General features: G+C 34.2%; 2 protein-coding genes across 2 annotated transcripts; one reads left to right on the top strand and one right to left on the bottom strand.

The window, feature by feature from the left end:
* Window positions 1-3,646: 3,646 nt before the first annotated feature.
* Window positions 3,647-7,129, bottom strand: LOC112525593. Its single transcript, XM_025135779.1, has 3 exons — window positions 6,951-7,129; window positions 6,443-6,706; window positions 3,647-4,074 (listed from the first exon to the last, which is right to left on the bottom strand). The coding sequence occupies exons 1-3, from the start codon at window positions 7,045-7,047 to the stop codon at window positions 4,049-4,051; spliced, it is 387 nt and encodes a 128-aa protein (XP_024991547.1). The 5' UTR covers window positions 7,048-7,129; the 3' UTR covers window positions 3,647-4,048.
* A 2,913-nt stretch (window positions 7,130-10,042) lies between these two features.
* LOC112525180 (triosephosphate isomerase, cytosolic-like) lies at window positions 10,043-14,494 on the top strand. Its single transcript, XM_025135186.1, has 9 exons — window positions 10,043-10,159; window positions 10,697-10,772; window positions 11,127-11,250; window positions 11,692-11,776; window positions 11,886-12,018; window positions 13,059-13,153; window positions 13,927-14,005; window positions 14,146-14,228; window positions 14,312-14,494. The coding sequence occupies exons 1-9, from the start codon at window positions 10,121-10,123 to the stop codon at window positions 14,354-14,356; spliced, it is 759 nt and encodes a 252-aa protein (XP_024990954.1). The 5' UTR covers window positions 10,043-10,120; the 3' UTR covers window positions 14,357-14,494.
* Window positions 14,495-14,811: the final 317 nt, after the last annotated feature.

Raw genomic sequence — 14,811 nt, forward strand, 5'->3', positions numbered from 1 at the left:
ATTTACAAATAGTAAAAAATGCTATTTGCAGTAAAAACCATATCTTGTTATGTTATTTTAAATGGTGTCAAATAAAATATGTTATATGTATCTTAAAAGTCTTATTTTGTTATATCTAATTTTTAATACATCGATTTCCTAGAAGAAAATATTTCTAGTTGTTACGTATACGTACTTACTGTTGATTAGTCTACACTTCTTATCTCAAAACCAAAACAAAAATCTAAGTTACATATATATTTTTAAATAGATATCCCTAATAAACAAAGTTATGCGAGGGCCTTGTTTTTCTAGTGCAGGGAGTGCAAGGACATTCCACTCTATTGAATACGGTGGTACAGGTCACTACTTCGTTTCTTCATGATAATGTAAAAAACTGTAGGGTCATAAAATATGATAACGCATCATTTTGTTCTGTGCAATCATATATATTTTGAAACTACAATGATGATACAAGTTTTCCTTGATATAGTTAGTTTACATGGTTTTTCTTCCATCCAAGACTTGGATTTAAATTGCGTTTGCCATTTTTCTTAGTGTTTAACTATTAATTTTAGATTTATTATGTTTTTAAAGAAAATTGCAATAAGAGACTTGAACATAAGACTTCATGTATAAAAAACAAAAAATTAATCAATAAATAATGATGACTTTAAAAAGATATCCATATTTTTAATTTCTTTATAGGGAAATAATATTATGGCTTCAAAAATATCTTGGTTTGCCTGTATACTCGCGCCTTTGCCCACTTATCATGTGATTGGGGTGGGTGTTAAAACGAAATATTGTTCAACTCTATTTAATACGAATATAATGAATTTAATAGGGAATGTCGTGATCAATTCAACAGACAACAAATGAAAAAAAGTTGTCTAAGAGGAGTTTATATGTTGCGTAAGACTTAGGTAACAAACTCATGTTGCCTAAACAATGTTGCCTTCTCAATTTAGCATTAGAACCAGGGCAATATATGCAAACAAAATATGTTGCCTAAGCGGACTTCTTAAACAACATGCATAATATTATGTTGACTAAGTAAGAAACATATGTTGTGTAAGATATCAACTTAGACAGCATATTATATCTGCATATGTTGCATAAAATAAAGTATCGACTTAGACAACATAATCTATCTGCATATGTTGTCTTAGATATCATCTTAGACAACATACTATATCTAAATATGTTTTCTTAGATATCAGTTTAGACAACATACTCTATTTAGATATGTTGCCTTTGAACTGTAATTAAAATAAAATAATATTTCTTTTAGACAACATTTATATTGTTTAATTGTTGTCTAAGATTTTTGTGTACCATGATGCGTTTTTTTCTTACACACTTTCTACAAATGAATCTTATAAACAAGCAAATAAATATGTTTTCTACAAACAACTCTCGCAAACAAGCAGCCACATGTTTTATACAAACAATTTTTATACCAAACAAAATTAATAAGTTCAATAATTGGAAGATAATTTTTTTCCTAAATAAGTCTAAAAGTAGGCAACAAGTTCAATAACACAAAATTAAAAACTTAACCTAAAGTGTTGAGAGGTCAGGGTTGTCGAGTTAGGGGGTCATTTACCAAATACCTACCCGGTAAGTGTTTGCCAATAAAATTTAACATTATTTTATACTTACCGGGCAAGATTTTAGTCCACCAAAACGACATCGCATGCAACAATTTGCCCGATAATTGTTTACCATGGTAAGAATCGTCGTCCTCACTTACCGGGTAAGACTCTTGGTCCTTGTCTCGCTCTTACCAGGTAAGATTCTTGGTCCTTACCATATTCAGCTGATAAGGTAATGTGGTTTGGTAAACGCTTACCCAAGTAGGCGGTTGGTAAACGGCCCCTTAGAGTTTGAATCACTAGCACCCAACATAATCATCAACGATTGTATCATCTTTCTTTGCTAGGCGGCTTCCTTTTTTGCCTCATTTTGTCCCTCTTTTAGCAAGCGAATCTCCTCGTCTCGCTCAGCAAGTTGTTGTCGCAAATCTTCCTCGTCAACTGAAGATACCGACTTAGAGAATCCCTTCGCTGGTCCTCTCATCCTCGCAGGTTGAACCGCCAAGCTACCCGATAAGTGTTTACCATGGTAAGAGTCGTCGCCTTCACTTACCGGGTAAGACTCTTGGTCCTTGTTTCGCTCCAAGATTCTTGGTCCTTATCCGATGAGGTAATGTGACTTGGTAAACATTTATCCAAGTATGCGGTTGGTAAACGGCCCCTTAGAGTTTGAATCATTAGCACCCAACATAGTCATCAACGATTGTATCATCTTTCTTTGTTTGGCGGCTTCCTTTTTTCCTCATTTTGTCCCTCTTTTAGCAAGCAAATCTCCTCGTCGCGCTTGGCAAGTTGTCGCCGCAAATCTTCCTCGTCAACTGAAGATACCGGCTTAGAGAATCCCTTCGCTGGTCCTCTCATCCTTGCAGGTCGAAGCGCCAAGCTACCCATACCTCGAACAACCGTTCCTACCAACAGACCAACAATTTGCTCGATGATTGATATTTTTTTTCGATTGGGCAACGAATTAAAGGCCCGACAGATTCTAGAGTGCCATCAGAGACGTTCTTAATCTTCTCAATCTCTTCCTCAACAAGTTTCTGTAAATACGATTCAAACAATTGTTTTAATTACAATTATATATTTCACGTCAATCATCCCTCATTGATGAGTTAAAATGGTAAAAGAAACGAACTACATTAATGTGTTTTTATATTTTTAAAGGTTTGGAAAAGTTGGAACGAAAAAGGGATAAAAGAATAATTTTTGACAGCTTTGTGAGACTATGGTATTTCGAGCATATCTCACTTGTCTCAACTCGGATTTAAGCGATTAAATATAATCTGGAAAGCTAACGGTCCTACAACTTTTAAGTTTTGAATTTCTGTAAATTCAGGATGAATCTAAGCTAAAACGGACGTTAAAGGTGAAAAAATGATGCTGGACAGCAAAGGAAAACAATATACAAATCATGATCGCACGAAAATAAAAGTTCAAGTTTACTTACTTTACGGTCTTCACTTGTAGTGGTCTTGGCAATTGTACCGAGATAAGGAACCACGTGTCCAGTAGCTTCAAGGTTATTAGCCCTAAACCGAAACAAAGTTGGTCCCGATTTATGCTCGATCTTATTTTTTGACAACCTTGCTTCCGTCATTCTCTTTGTTTTATTCTACAACATGGAAACACTTATTTTACAATTTAAACTCAAAAAAAATAAATTATATATTTAATTATTTACTCATTAAATACCTATGTTTCTTTCTCAAAAAGCATGCACAAAAAATCTCACTGATTTGGCCGATGCACAAAGTTCATTGGAATTGGGAGACGACCTTACTTCTTATTTATAATGTGTGACAGTCAGTTTTCCACCTATTGTATGAGTGGCACGCAGTTAGGTGTATTCAATCAAAAAATGCGTCACCTAGAGGTCCATTCCAATCAATCTCAAAGAAAACCTGAAAAGCGAATACAAATCAAAATGAAATAAAAAGTTGAGCATTATTAATTAATAAGACATAAATCATAAAAAAAAAATAAGAACTAGCAATAAAACTTACGCTAAGTTGATCAACCACAATCTTGAGTTCATCTTGCGTAAGTTTTAAATAACTATCGATCAACATCAAAATAGACTCACGAACAATGCTCCCGATTTGCTTTGCAATCCTACAAATTGTGTCGGAATTTTTTTTTCCATGTTCCACTTAAGAGGAAGATGTTTATTTTCGTTGTTAGTGATGTCTCTCTTAATCGCCTTTCCGGTGATAATTCATCGTCTTGCCTTTTTTGTAACCGGTTCTTCCGTCAGTTCCACTTGGATGCGGCGACAATTGATACGTATATCTAGAGCAAGTGGCCCACTAGTAGGTGTGCTCGTCTCTGGTGATGCCAGTGTAGTTGGTGAGTCCAAAGACGGAGGTTACAATTGGACGGAAGGTGTCGCCTCTGACGAGATCTCTACCGAATCACCCTCTAGGCATGTTGTAGTCTGCCCGAAGACCGACGCCTTCGCTAAATTAAACGCTTCAGTTCTTTTTGGAGGCATATGGATCTAAAAAAAACAATGTTTAAATAAAATTCTTGTTTATACATAAAACTTTGGATCGGTTTGTAGACCGCAAATTGAGTCCAAAAACGACGAGCATAAACCCCAGGTACGAATATCAGATATATTCATTATTTAACTCATAGGGTGGTGATCAATTCAACAAGCTTCTTTTGTACGGTTTGTACGAAAATGACATAACAAGGAAACAACCACAACCACAACCACAAATGTATGATTTGTGTTAGTAAGGAAAAACATCTCACCAAATGTATCATCTTCTCATAAATTGCATATGACTAGTCTTCCAAATAAATTTATCACCTACAGTAGGTTTCTCTATGTAAAAAAATCAAGAGGGTGTGTGTGTGTATATATATACATATTCATGTTGTGCATAATTGTGTGCCATTGAATGACCTGCAAATGTTATATGACAGATTTTCTTTCTATTTAATGACATATATATAATGGGAAAGAAAACTACAATCAAACAAAACTTGTTATGAATAGTTAAGTGTTAACTTTAAGTATATGCAAAGTTGAAACTGATGCACTTCCCCATGCAAATTTACTTGATAAAACCAACATATAGACGATATGTGATGAAACCAGAATCAGATGGTCCAGATTTACACTATCAAGACTTACCAACTAGTGATCATCCATGTGTGTGTATATACATGTATGCATTTATGTGGTCGAGTTTTAATCGAGGAAGCCCTTCAAGACCGTATTATGGGTCGGTTAAATTGAAGGCCTGAAGAAAGAATGTTGCTTTAGAGAACAAATCAAGTTGAATATTATTCTACTTGATTAAAGAACAACATGAATACCAATTAGATGGGAGGCATGATCAATTATCACTTGAATCCTCGAAAAATAAAATTTCTATTGAATCGATTGGGGACCTTGAATCCTCGATCGTTCGYCAGGGCAAAGGGACTCCTCTTGACTTTGCATGCTCCTAAGCTTCTAAATGAGGGGTTCCTGGTTCCATAAGACTTTCTCTTTCTCTTTTTTTAAGTGTTGTATAAATTTATCTATAAATTCAACAATACAAATTTTTAATGGGTAAAATAGACAATTTAAACAAATTCAAACATTTACAAAAAATAAACAATCTTATTGATTCAAATTTCAGACTTCAGCAGCACCTCTTATAAATCAAAAGTGAAATATGACTTCAGACTTCAACACCTCTTAAAAATAACAAACGCCACCCAAGAATCTATTAAAATACAACACATTTCTGGAGAACACATCCTAGGGCTCCTAAGAATCTATTAAAATACAACACATTTCAAGAGAWCACATCCTAGGGCTCCCAAGAATCTATTAAAATACAACACATTTCAAGAGATCACATCCTAGGGCTTAATGTCTCCAAACAACATAATGTATTTTCCATGAAGCCTTCATGGCTTCCGGATAAAATAGCATCATACAATGGCATCGTTCCTTGAATACCACATTGGTTGTATATTAGCCATTTTAATATTTCCGGCTGTAGCTGATACGTGAGTCTTTATCTGAAGTTACAAGTCTTCTTTTTCCACTAAACTCACTGGATTCAACATAAAAGCTTCCATTAGCTTAAATGAGGCTCTTATTCTGAAGTTCTAAGTCCTTGTTTTCCACCGGATTCACTAGATTTGACGCTTGATAGAGAGGAACACAAATCTTGGTGTTCTCTTTTCCACTTCCTTCAAGTATTACAAGAGCAAGTTAGTACTCTTTTCATCCTTTTTCCGCCAAACCAAGACGAAGAGTAACTCATAAGGACAATTCAAATCTACTCCCTCCATGCAATATAAGGGATATCTTATTCAATACATGAACACTAGGCAGATTATAGGTTGGTTTTCAAGATTGAATCAGTGAAAATTGTCATTTTGTGTATATATTCTCTTTAAGTAATGAAACACTCCATCTAATTTGATATGAGAGTCCACAAAACAATCTTTCCACAAATGAACCTAGGCCAAATCTGGTATAAGATGGTTACTCAACAAGTGCTCATGGTTAACCTAAACAGGGGTAACTGCTGAAAAACCAGATTCAATAAAAAGTTGGTTTTTTCTTGAAATTGTTTACCTACTCAAATGAGATAACTAACATGAACTTAAAAAATAGTCGATTTGGGCATGAGTTAGTGTAGGAAAACTCTATATGCCATAGGCTAAATCAAATCCTAAAGGTGGGTTTTCCCATGGTGTCACCATATACCAATATGCTACCAGCACCAAATGAATGATTGACATAACGACTACTTTTTCAGAAATGGAAACAAACGAGGAACGGACAAAGATCCAATCACGGATTAAGGCTAAACAACAGGAAACATATAAGAACAATTTGCTAGAATACTTACAAAAGATATCAGCTACTACACAGTTCAGGAGAACCCAAACTTCAACGCATTTCAAGAGAACCCAAACTTGATTCTGAATGATCCTAGAATCATTGATCATCTTCTGGGAAGCATGATGCGGATACTTCACTATGTTATGTTTTTCAAACAACGCACCCATATACAGCGGCATTGTTAGTTGATTACCAATGATATCCACTAATATGTACTTAATCGGCATAAGCTGAGCCATTTTTGCACTTCCATGAGTTCCATCTGCAGCTGCTAAATAAAACAGAGCTTAAGTCTTACTTTCCAATCAATTCATCACAGTTTGCACAAAAACAAGATATAACAGATATTTTGTTCAAAACGTAAAAACTAAGCGGATCATAAATTGGTTTCCAAAACAAGATCGCTCGAAAAATGCTATTTCCATATTCTCTATGGACGATCTGCAAACAGAAGGCGCATAGACAAATGAGTTGCTAGAAGAATTTATCATTAAGTAGATCAGCAGAAGGTAGACCTGGTTCTGATTTGGATCTGCGATTTGAAGCACCGGGAATCTTAACCGGATGTTCCTGTCTTATGGCATTCATGTCACCATTAGAGCCCAGGTGCATATCAGTCTGACTCGTCTCTCCGCTGCTTACTGGCAGGCGAGACGACGGCGTCAATTTGAATACACCACCATTCGGAAAGCATCGGCGGATCTGAAAGCATCACTGCGTTTAGGTCGACGATTAGACACCGACTTTTATATAGAATTTGACAATTAGGTCAATGAATGACTAAATTACAATAATGGTCCCTAAACTAACTACCAACATACAGTTTTAGTTCTATAACTTTTATTTATTCAAGATCTACACTTCAATATTAAAGGTTACAGCTATTCGTCCTTAAATATTGACTTAGGGGCTGTTTGACAATTGTTGAATGGTTTGGTGTAGAATGATTAATAGGCTCTCATGATATAGTACAAAATGAAATATAATTATTTGGTAATTGTGTACAATGAAATTAGGGCTCTTAATGGTTAAGGAAGATTCAAGATACAAAATCATTCTGAGAGTTTTAGAACCATTAAGAGACAGACTTTTTTTTGTCAAACAAGATTCACCTCTTAACGATTCAGAATTTGCCTCTTAATGAAACTATTAAAAAGTAAACAAACAACCCCTTAATTTTCCAAAAAAAATATTCTCAACCCAATCCAATATTAAAATGTTACCTTATATTATATAAATGTTGTTAATTTAAATTCTTATAACAAAATTTTATATAATATTATGGTACTTTCAATTTAATTGACAGAAACAACAAATAACAGTGCCTTTTTTCTCAAGTATTAAATTTTAAAGATTTTTCTAAATTTATTGAATTTAATTTCTCTCTCATATGTTTTTATTTAACAGAAATTTGTATAGAATATGTAGAAAATAATAAAAAAATCTCTCAAATTATTCTTTTTTTTATTTTAGATAATATATTGAAAATGTTCTTAATGACAATTAAAGGCAGATTTATTGCTTGTTGGTAGGGTCTTAAAATCCCAGCAAAACCCACAAAGTTTTTTCAAAAAGAAAGAAGACAAAGGTCTCCAACTTGATATTTTGATCCTAATTTTTAATCGGTTCACTTGCAGCAAAAACAAATAGGATGTAAATGAGTCAAGATTCAAACTAGCTACTCGATTGTGAACAAAGTATGAGCCTGTAAATGAACATCGAACTCAAGCTCGATAAATCAAAAAATATTCAAACTTGAGTCATACATTGAAAAAGTTATTCGAGCTCGAGCCTAGACCAGGTATAATTTTTTTGAGTCGAGCTCGAAAAACTTAGTACTTATTTGACTCGTTTACATCTCTACACTCGAACACAACCGACAACAATACTCTCATCTTTGACTCCAAAGTCCAAACAAACGACCGCTCACCACTAGTCGAATTTTGTTTTAGTGTGTAATGAGTTCATTTATTTTAGTTTTAACTATATAGAAAAACATATAAATAGTGGTATAATGTGTCAGTCTAACCAAAATACTAAAAATAATCAAATAAAAAACGAACCGAATAAGCTATCTTTATCCGATTAACCAAACCGTTTAAGCCAAAAAAAACCTGAAAACGTTTTTTGGATATACCATTGATGACAATCATCCAGTGAAGAACTGCTTAATTATCCAAACCGTTTAATGTAACAAATTATTATTCAAAAATATATTGAATGGAATATAGAAATGCCACATCAATGATCAGAATAGTCTATACTATATTATAAGCATTTGACAAAAACTCTTAAAAACTATTCTTTATGCATTAAGTACTGTTTATTGATGCATATTACTTAAAATTCAAGTTTACAAGTAAAATGTGCGTGTGTGTACAACTTATTAAAGCTCCATATTTGAATTCGTATAACTAACTGCAAGTAAACATGATCAAATACTAGATAGGTATATCATTTTAAATATAAAAAATCTAAAATATATTTAAGATAATCCTTGAATTTTAACAAAATACTAATTATTATCTTTATAAAAAAAATTATATTACTAAACAAAAAATAAATGACTTCATTATTAAATATAACTTAAATTATAATAAAAAATTGAATTAAAAAAGTTACACAAAAACAAACAAGTACTAAAATTGATATATATTTTTTTAAATTTTTATGATACCTTTAAATTTATATTTTATTCAAAATTTAAAAACATTACCGTTTTTACAATACTATATAAAATCGTATTATAATATCGATATAGACAGAATAGAACAAAACATTAAAATTAAGACGTATCTCATATATTACACGAGTAACCTTCTGATAACAAATTAATATGTACAAGACATCAAACAAATAAAAAAACAGACCCCACCCTTCCACTTTTCTTCCCCAAAACATCATCGTTGCATCTCCGGCCTCCCCCTACCGCTGAACTCCCTCAAACTTCCAAATTTAAAATCCCAAGAACAAGCATCTATTTCAGTTCCGAAGGAGCTGTGATGGCGTTGGACGGCATCGGTGAGTGGAACTCCATAGTCGAGGTTGAGTCGAAGTCACGATCGACGAGACAGTAACAGTAAGAGGTGGTGTTGATCTGTGAAGGGAAAGAAAACCAGCCGCCGCAGAGCCCTATCAATCCAGCGGCTCCAACGAACAATCTCCTTCGTTATTATGCTCACAACCCATGGCTATATCCTCCACAGAACACCAGAGTCACTATCTCCATCATGAAATCTCCGATGGTGTACGATCTATCTCAATAGGAACCTCGTACATACACGTGTTATTCCTGCATTCAAAAATATCTAGATACGGACATTGGTTAGCGTCCCATGTGGACATTAAAAATAGTCTAATAAGTAAAAAATAAACTTCAAACTAAATCGAAATAACTAATTTATTAATATTTTCAATTGCACAAAATTGAATTAGCCCAAGCCCCGCAGTTGAGCAGTTGAATAGCATGTTCCTGAATATTCGCCAAGGGCAATAAAGTCTATTCCAATGATTCTTTAGTCTGTGATCCGCTAAAAACTACTCTCCGTACAAAATTTCGGGAAAACCCGCTTCCATTTAGTAAGCTGAGGGTGTGTACTTTTGTAATGCGTGTGATTCGTTTATCAGCATATCGAAGCCAATCGGAGAGAAGAAGTTTTCTTGCCGTGAAAGTTTTTGATCGGAGATGGGACGGAAGTTCTTCGTCGGCGGCAACTGGAAATGCGTAACTACTCCTTTATTATATCTATTCGTCAATCGCACGTTTTTTTTTCTTTCTTACATAGATAACTTGAATGTATTATGTTGATCTGTTTCGAGTTTCTTTTTCTCATATCTGTTTACCGTTCCATTTCACGATTTGCGACAGTTCGTTGACAAATTTATGAGCCTCTTTAAAAGCAACAAACAGTAGTCGTATCTATCTCGATCGTGTGGATTTGTTAATCGTTTTCAAATATGTAATTAGATTCTGAATGTACTTTCTGGACGATTCACGTGATATAATGTTTGTTTTATGATTGTTTAGTAGATGCCGAGTTTTGATTTTATCCCTCGGAGGAAAAGTAATTATATGATTAAATGCATATTCTTCCCATTAGTTTATTATTTATATAAGAGAGAAAGTGATGGATTTTATGATTGTAGGATACATGTTAGCTGGTCCATGTCATATAGCCTTCAAATCCCTCTGCTTTTTATTGATATGAATTAGGAACTAAATTCTTTTTGTTGATTAGTTGATCTGACATCTTTATTGTAGAATGGAACTTCGGAGGAAGTTAAGAAGATCGTGTCAACACTTAATGCTGGTCAAGTTCCATCTGGGGATGTTGTAGGTAAGCAGCTCTAGTCGATTACTGAGTCAATATTTTGGCATCATGATCATTCTCCACGAAAGGAGTGTAATGTGATGCAGCATTCATGATATCTGCAACCACATTGTCAGAACTCAGAAGTTCAAACTCGAATTTCTTGTTACATATTACATCCTGATCCTATAGATAGTAACACTGTAACAGTATGGTGTTAAAGATGTCTGTCCTGTCTTCTCATCACCAAGTGTAAAGCAGGCATCATGATCGCTGTTATAAATTTCTCTTTGAATTTTAGTAAGGTATTCAGATCTTGGTAAGCTATGTGGATTTCATATTGTCAATTTTTGAACTCACTACAGTTATCCAATTTTGCAGAGGTTGTGGTCAGCCCTCCATTTGTATTTATCCCTTATGTTAAAAGCGAATTGAGGTCTGAATTCCATGTTGCGGCCCAAAATTGTTGGGTTAAGAAAGGAGGAGCATTCACCGGTGAAATTAGGTATGTTTTTGTACATTTAATCACCATTCTTGGCAAACAAAGGCATTGACCTCACTCTTTCAAACTGGTTTTGATGGTCGAACATTTGAAGAAAATGATATGAATGATTCTGTTATCACTAGCTTATTTAGACATTGAATGCAATTCGTTATCAAAATACTTCATCATTCATGCGACCTAGTCATTGCTTTTCCTTTTGCATGGAAGTCTTTGTCTAAATACCTCTTCATTCATGTCAATAGAGATTGTTTTTCTTTCACTTTATAATTTGAATCCAAATTTCTTGTCTATTTTCAGTATCTTCCTAGTCCTTTTCATGAATTTCTTTCATATGACCATGTTGGTCAGTTCCCATTTTTATGATAGTTGTATTTACGGCGTCTCAAATGTTTAGCTGGACGCATTTTCCTTCTTGATTTGAGATTTTTGTTGTATATGCAGTGCAGAGATGCTTGCCAACTTGGGCATCCCTTGGGTCATCATTGGTCACTCAGAAAGGAGAGCTCTATTTAACGAATCCAACGAGGTACTTTGTTCTGTGAATTCTTCATGCCAATTTGTTAGTGCAGGTGTAATCGGCTTATGTTTTGGCTTTCAAAKACATTTATTCATCAGTTCAGTAACTTCTTTTTCAGTTTGTTGGAGACAAAGTTGCATATGCACTTTCTCAAGGTTTGAAGGTGATCGCTTGTGTTGGGGAGACTCTTGAACAGCGGGAAGCTGGAACCACTATGCAAGTTGTTGCTGCACAAACTAAGGCAATTGCAGGTATATCCTTCAAAACTATTCTTGCTGCTGCTACTTCACCARTAGCTACTTGTAGGTGACAGGAAAATGATTACAGGTCTTGTTTCRTTAACTAGGATGCCTATGTAAAATGTTTCTTTTTTTACAATATTAAAGTAATAAATGGCTAATATTTTTTTTTTATGTTTTGTGCTTTATGGTAAGTCGCTAACTTTAGAAGACATGGCTTACAATGCTCTATCTTCATTTGTCTTTCTTCTATCAAGATACATGCTCTATCAAGATCAAATGTTAAGAAGCTAAAAAGATGTCATGAACAACACAAACAGTTTAATCACATAATGTCCCTGAACAATACAGCTATGATTTTAGAAATGAAATAATGTGACCTCATATATGTCTCTGAATTAAACCACTCCTCAGAATTCCTTTTTATWTTCTTTTGTTGATGCGTGGTATTGTGGGGTTACTAATTTGATCCTTCTTAATTGGTTGATAGTCCCTTTCGTCCATCCCTTCCTCCATTCTTCTCTTACGATTTAAATTAAGTTGTCCTCATCTATAGATATCTTACGTCAAGAAAGGAGATTTTAAGGCATTTCTGGATTATTCAATTGGAATTTTAAGTTGCTTTATCAACCAATGTGCTCTTAAGCTAATTTCWAGATATATCAGCTGTCTCCCTACGTATTAAGATCTCAACTTGTTTAAATGTTGATGCTTACAAGTGTTGTTGCTTATCCTGCTTTGTTCTGTTTCTGCTTCATTGATTTCACATTTTCACTTCACTGTTTTATTGATGTATGATTCAGTTAATGCTTCAGACTGGAAGAATCAAAGTTGAAAATTCTCTTCCTTTATTTTCAAATCACTTCGCAAAATTGAACTCATTTAAATGCTAGTTCACAGCAAGACCCCCTTTTGGTGTGTTTGGGAAAACATAAATTTGTTACATCTAGTCATGAACTCTAGACGCACATCTTATCTCTTAATTTTGTGCTAAAACTGGTGAACGTGATGTCTCTGTTTGTGATGGACAATTTGTAAATTTTTTATTGCAGATAAGATCTCAAGCTGGGATAATGTTGTCCTAGCATATGAGCCAGTTTGGGCTATTGGAACTGGAAAGGTTGCCACTCCACAGCAGGCTCAAGAAGTGAGTGGATCACCAATTTCTGCATCCTAATACACTTTCATGTGAGTGTGAAAAACGATTAGGAAGGTCACTGCAGATATGTTCAGCAGCAAGTACAGCTTATATGCTGTAAAGAACACTTTTCACAGGATCCAAGTATTTCATGCATAACTTGAGTAATTACAATTGATAAACTGTGCAGTGACAACAAGCATTTGCTCCACCTATGTATATAAACATAAGCTTCATATGCTTGAAATTGCATGATTTATAAGTTCTAAGTGTCTCTTTGCCTGAATATAAATACGTGGTCCATCTTATCCTGTAAAATCTGTCACAATTGATTTCTGCATGCAAGTTAATTGTGATGCAGTTTTCAGACAAACTATATAATATGTTTAGAATATTGTTATCCATGATGAGTATGTGAATAGTTTAAGGATTGTAATTTAGTAAAAAATGTGGATCATAGTGGTGAAGTATGATGCCCTCATCTAAAGTACCTTTTATGTGGGTGCGTGTCGTACACTTAACACGGGACGGGACATGACTGGACTAGACTGAGGTAGGCAGATGAAAGAATTGTAAAAGTTTTTAATTCAAAATGGGTAATTTAGTAGTTTAGTTATCTTTTCCCAACTCTCTGATTTTTGTTCCACTCAGTCCTGTCCCAATCTAGTTGTCGTCAAACATGGGACAACAAGTTTCTATTATGTATATTTAATCCTGCATACTAAATGCATCCCAAAGGAAGAGTTGTTTGTTTAATGGGATCGTGAATGTATGCATAACAGGTGCATGCAGAATTAAGGAAATGGCTTCAAACAAACACCAAGGCCGAAGTTGCTGCTTCAACCAGGATTATCTATGGAGGTACGTTTTTACCAATCTTCCGTTATGCTCTTTTTGACCTTCCTATAATGCTAGAGGATCCTTCAACATCTTAGTGACACAACCATAAACACAATATCTGTGCACCAATGGTCACGAGCATGAACAACTCTTATTTGCAGGATCCGTTAACGGTTCCAACTGCAAGGAATTAGCTGGGCTACAAGACCTGGATGGTTTCTTAGTTGGTGGGGCTTCTCTCAAGGTAAATCAGGTCGTTATTTGTCATTCCATCTAGCAAGTGTTGGCTTATTCTTACTTCTTTTTTTATGTATTTTCTTTTTGTAGCCTGAATTCATGGACATCATCAAGGCTGCTGAAGTGAAGAAATGACTTCTGTTTATACAGCCAAATTTGACCCCTTATCTGAAGATCAATTTTATCCAACTCCATCAAATTGTGGGAAGCTACTTTGCTCTTTCAAACTGTTCATTTGTTAGTTTTTCAGTTAAATTTGTTTTAGCAAATAAGCCTAATAAAATCTAATATTTGTTTTATAATTGGTTATTATCTTCATAGCGATTAGTCCAGGTATAGATAAATTAACCGGAAAAAAGAATAAAGAAAACTAGGATGGGGATGTACACCGGATGACATAGGCCGCCATCATGGGTGGTGGAAGGAATTGTTTCTGAAAGATACCCTTCTTTCGAGGTTGGAATAAATAGATTAAGACCACATATTTTGTATTATTTTTATAAAATGTTATATTATTAAATCAAAAATAAATTATTTCATTATTAAACTTAAATTATATTATAATAAAAAAATAAATTAAAGAAATTACA

The sequence above is a fragment of the Cynara cardunculus genome, assembly GCF_001531365.2.
Source record: "Cynara cardunculus var. scolymus isolate 2C chromosome LG 13, CcrdV1, whole genome shotgun sequence".
Lineage (NCBI taxonomy): Eukaryota > Viridiplantae > Streptophyta > Magnoliopsida > Asterales > Asteraceae > Cynara > Cynara cardunculus.

What these genes read in the sequence shown, in the direction of transcription:
- LOC112525593 (XM_025135779.1), bottom strand. Translation starts at nt 7,047, where the DNA reads ATGCACCTGGGCTCTAATGGTGACATGAATGCCATAAGACAGGAACAT. An exon ending in CAGATCCAAATCAGAACCAG is followed by an intron (nt 6,707 to 6,950) that starts GTCTACCTTCTG and finishes TGTTTTATTTAG; the next exon opens with CAGCTGCAGATGGAACTCAT. An exon ending in TGTAGTAGCTGATATCTTTT is followed by an intron (nt 4,075 to 6,442) that starts GTAAGTATTCTA and finishes TGTTTTTTTTAG; the next exon opens with ATCCATATGCCTCCAAAAAG.
- LOC112525180 (XM_025135186.1), top strand. Translation starts at nt 10,121, where the DNA reads ATGGGACGGAAGTTCTTCGTCGGCGGCAACTGGAAATGC. An exon ending in TCGGCGGCAACTGGAAATGC is followed by an intron (nt 10,160 to 10,696) that starts GTAACTACTCCT and finishes TCTTTATTGTAG; the next exon opens with AATGGAACTTCGGAGGAAGT. An exon ending in TATTTAACGAATCCAACGAG is followed by an intron (nt 11,777 to 11,885) that starts GTACTTTGTTCT and finishes CTTCTTTTTCAG; the next exon opens with TTTGTTGGAGACAAAGTTGC.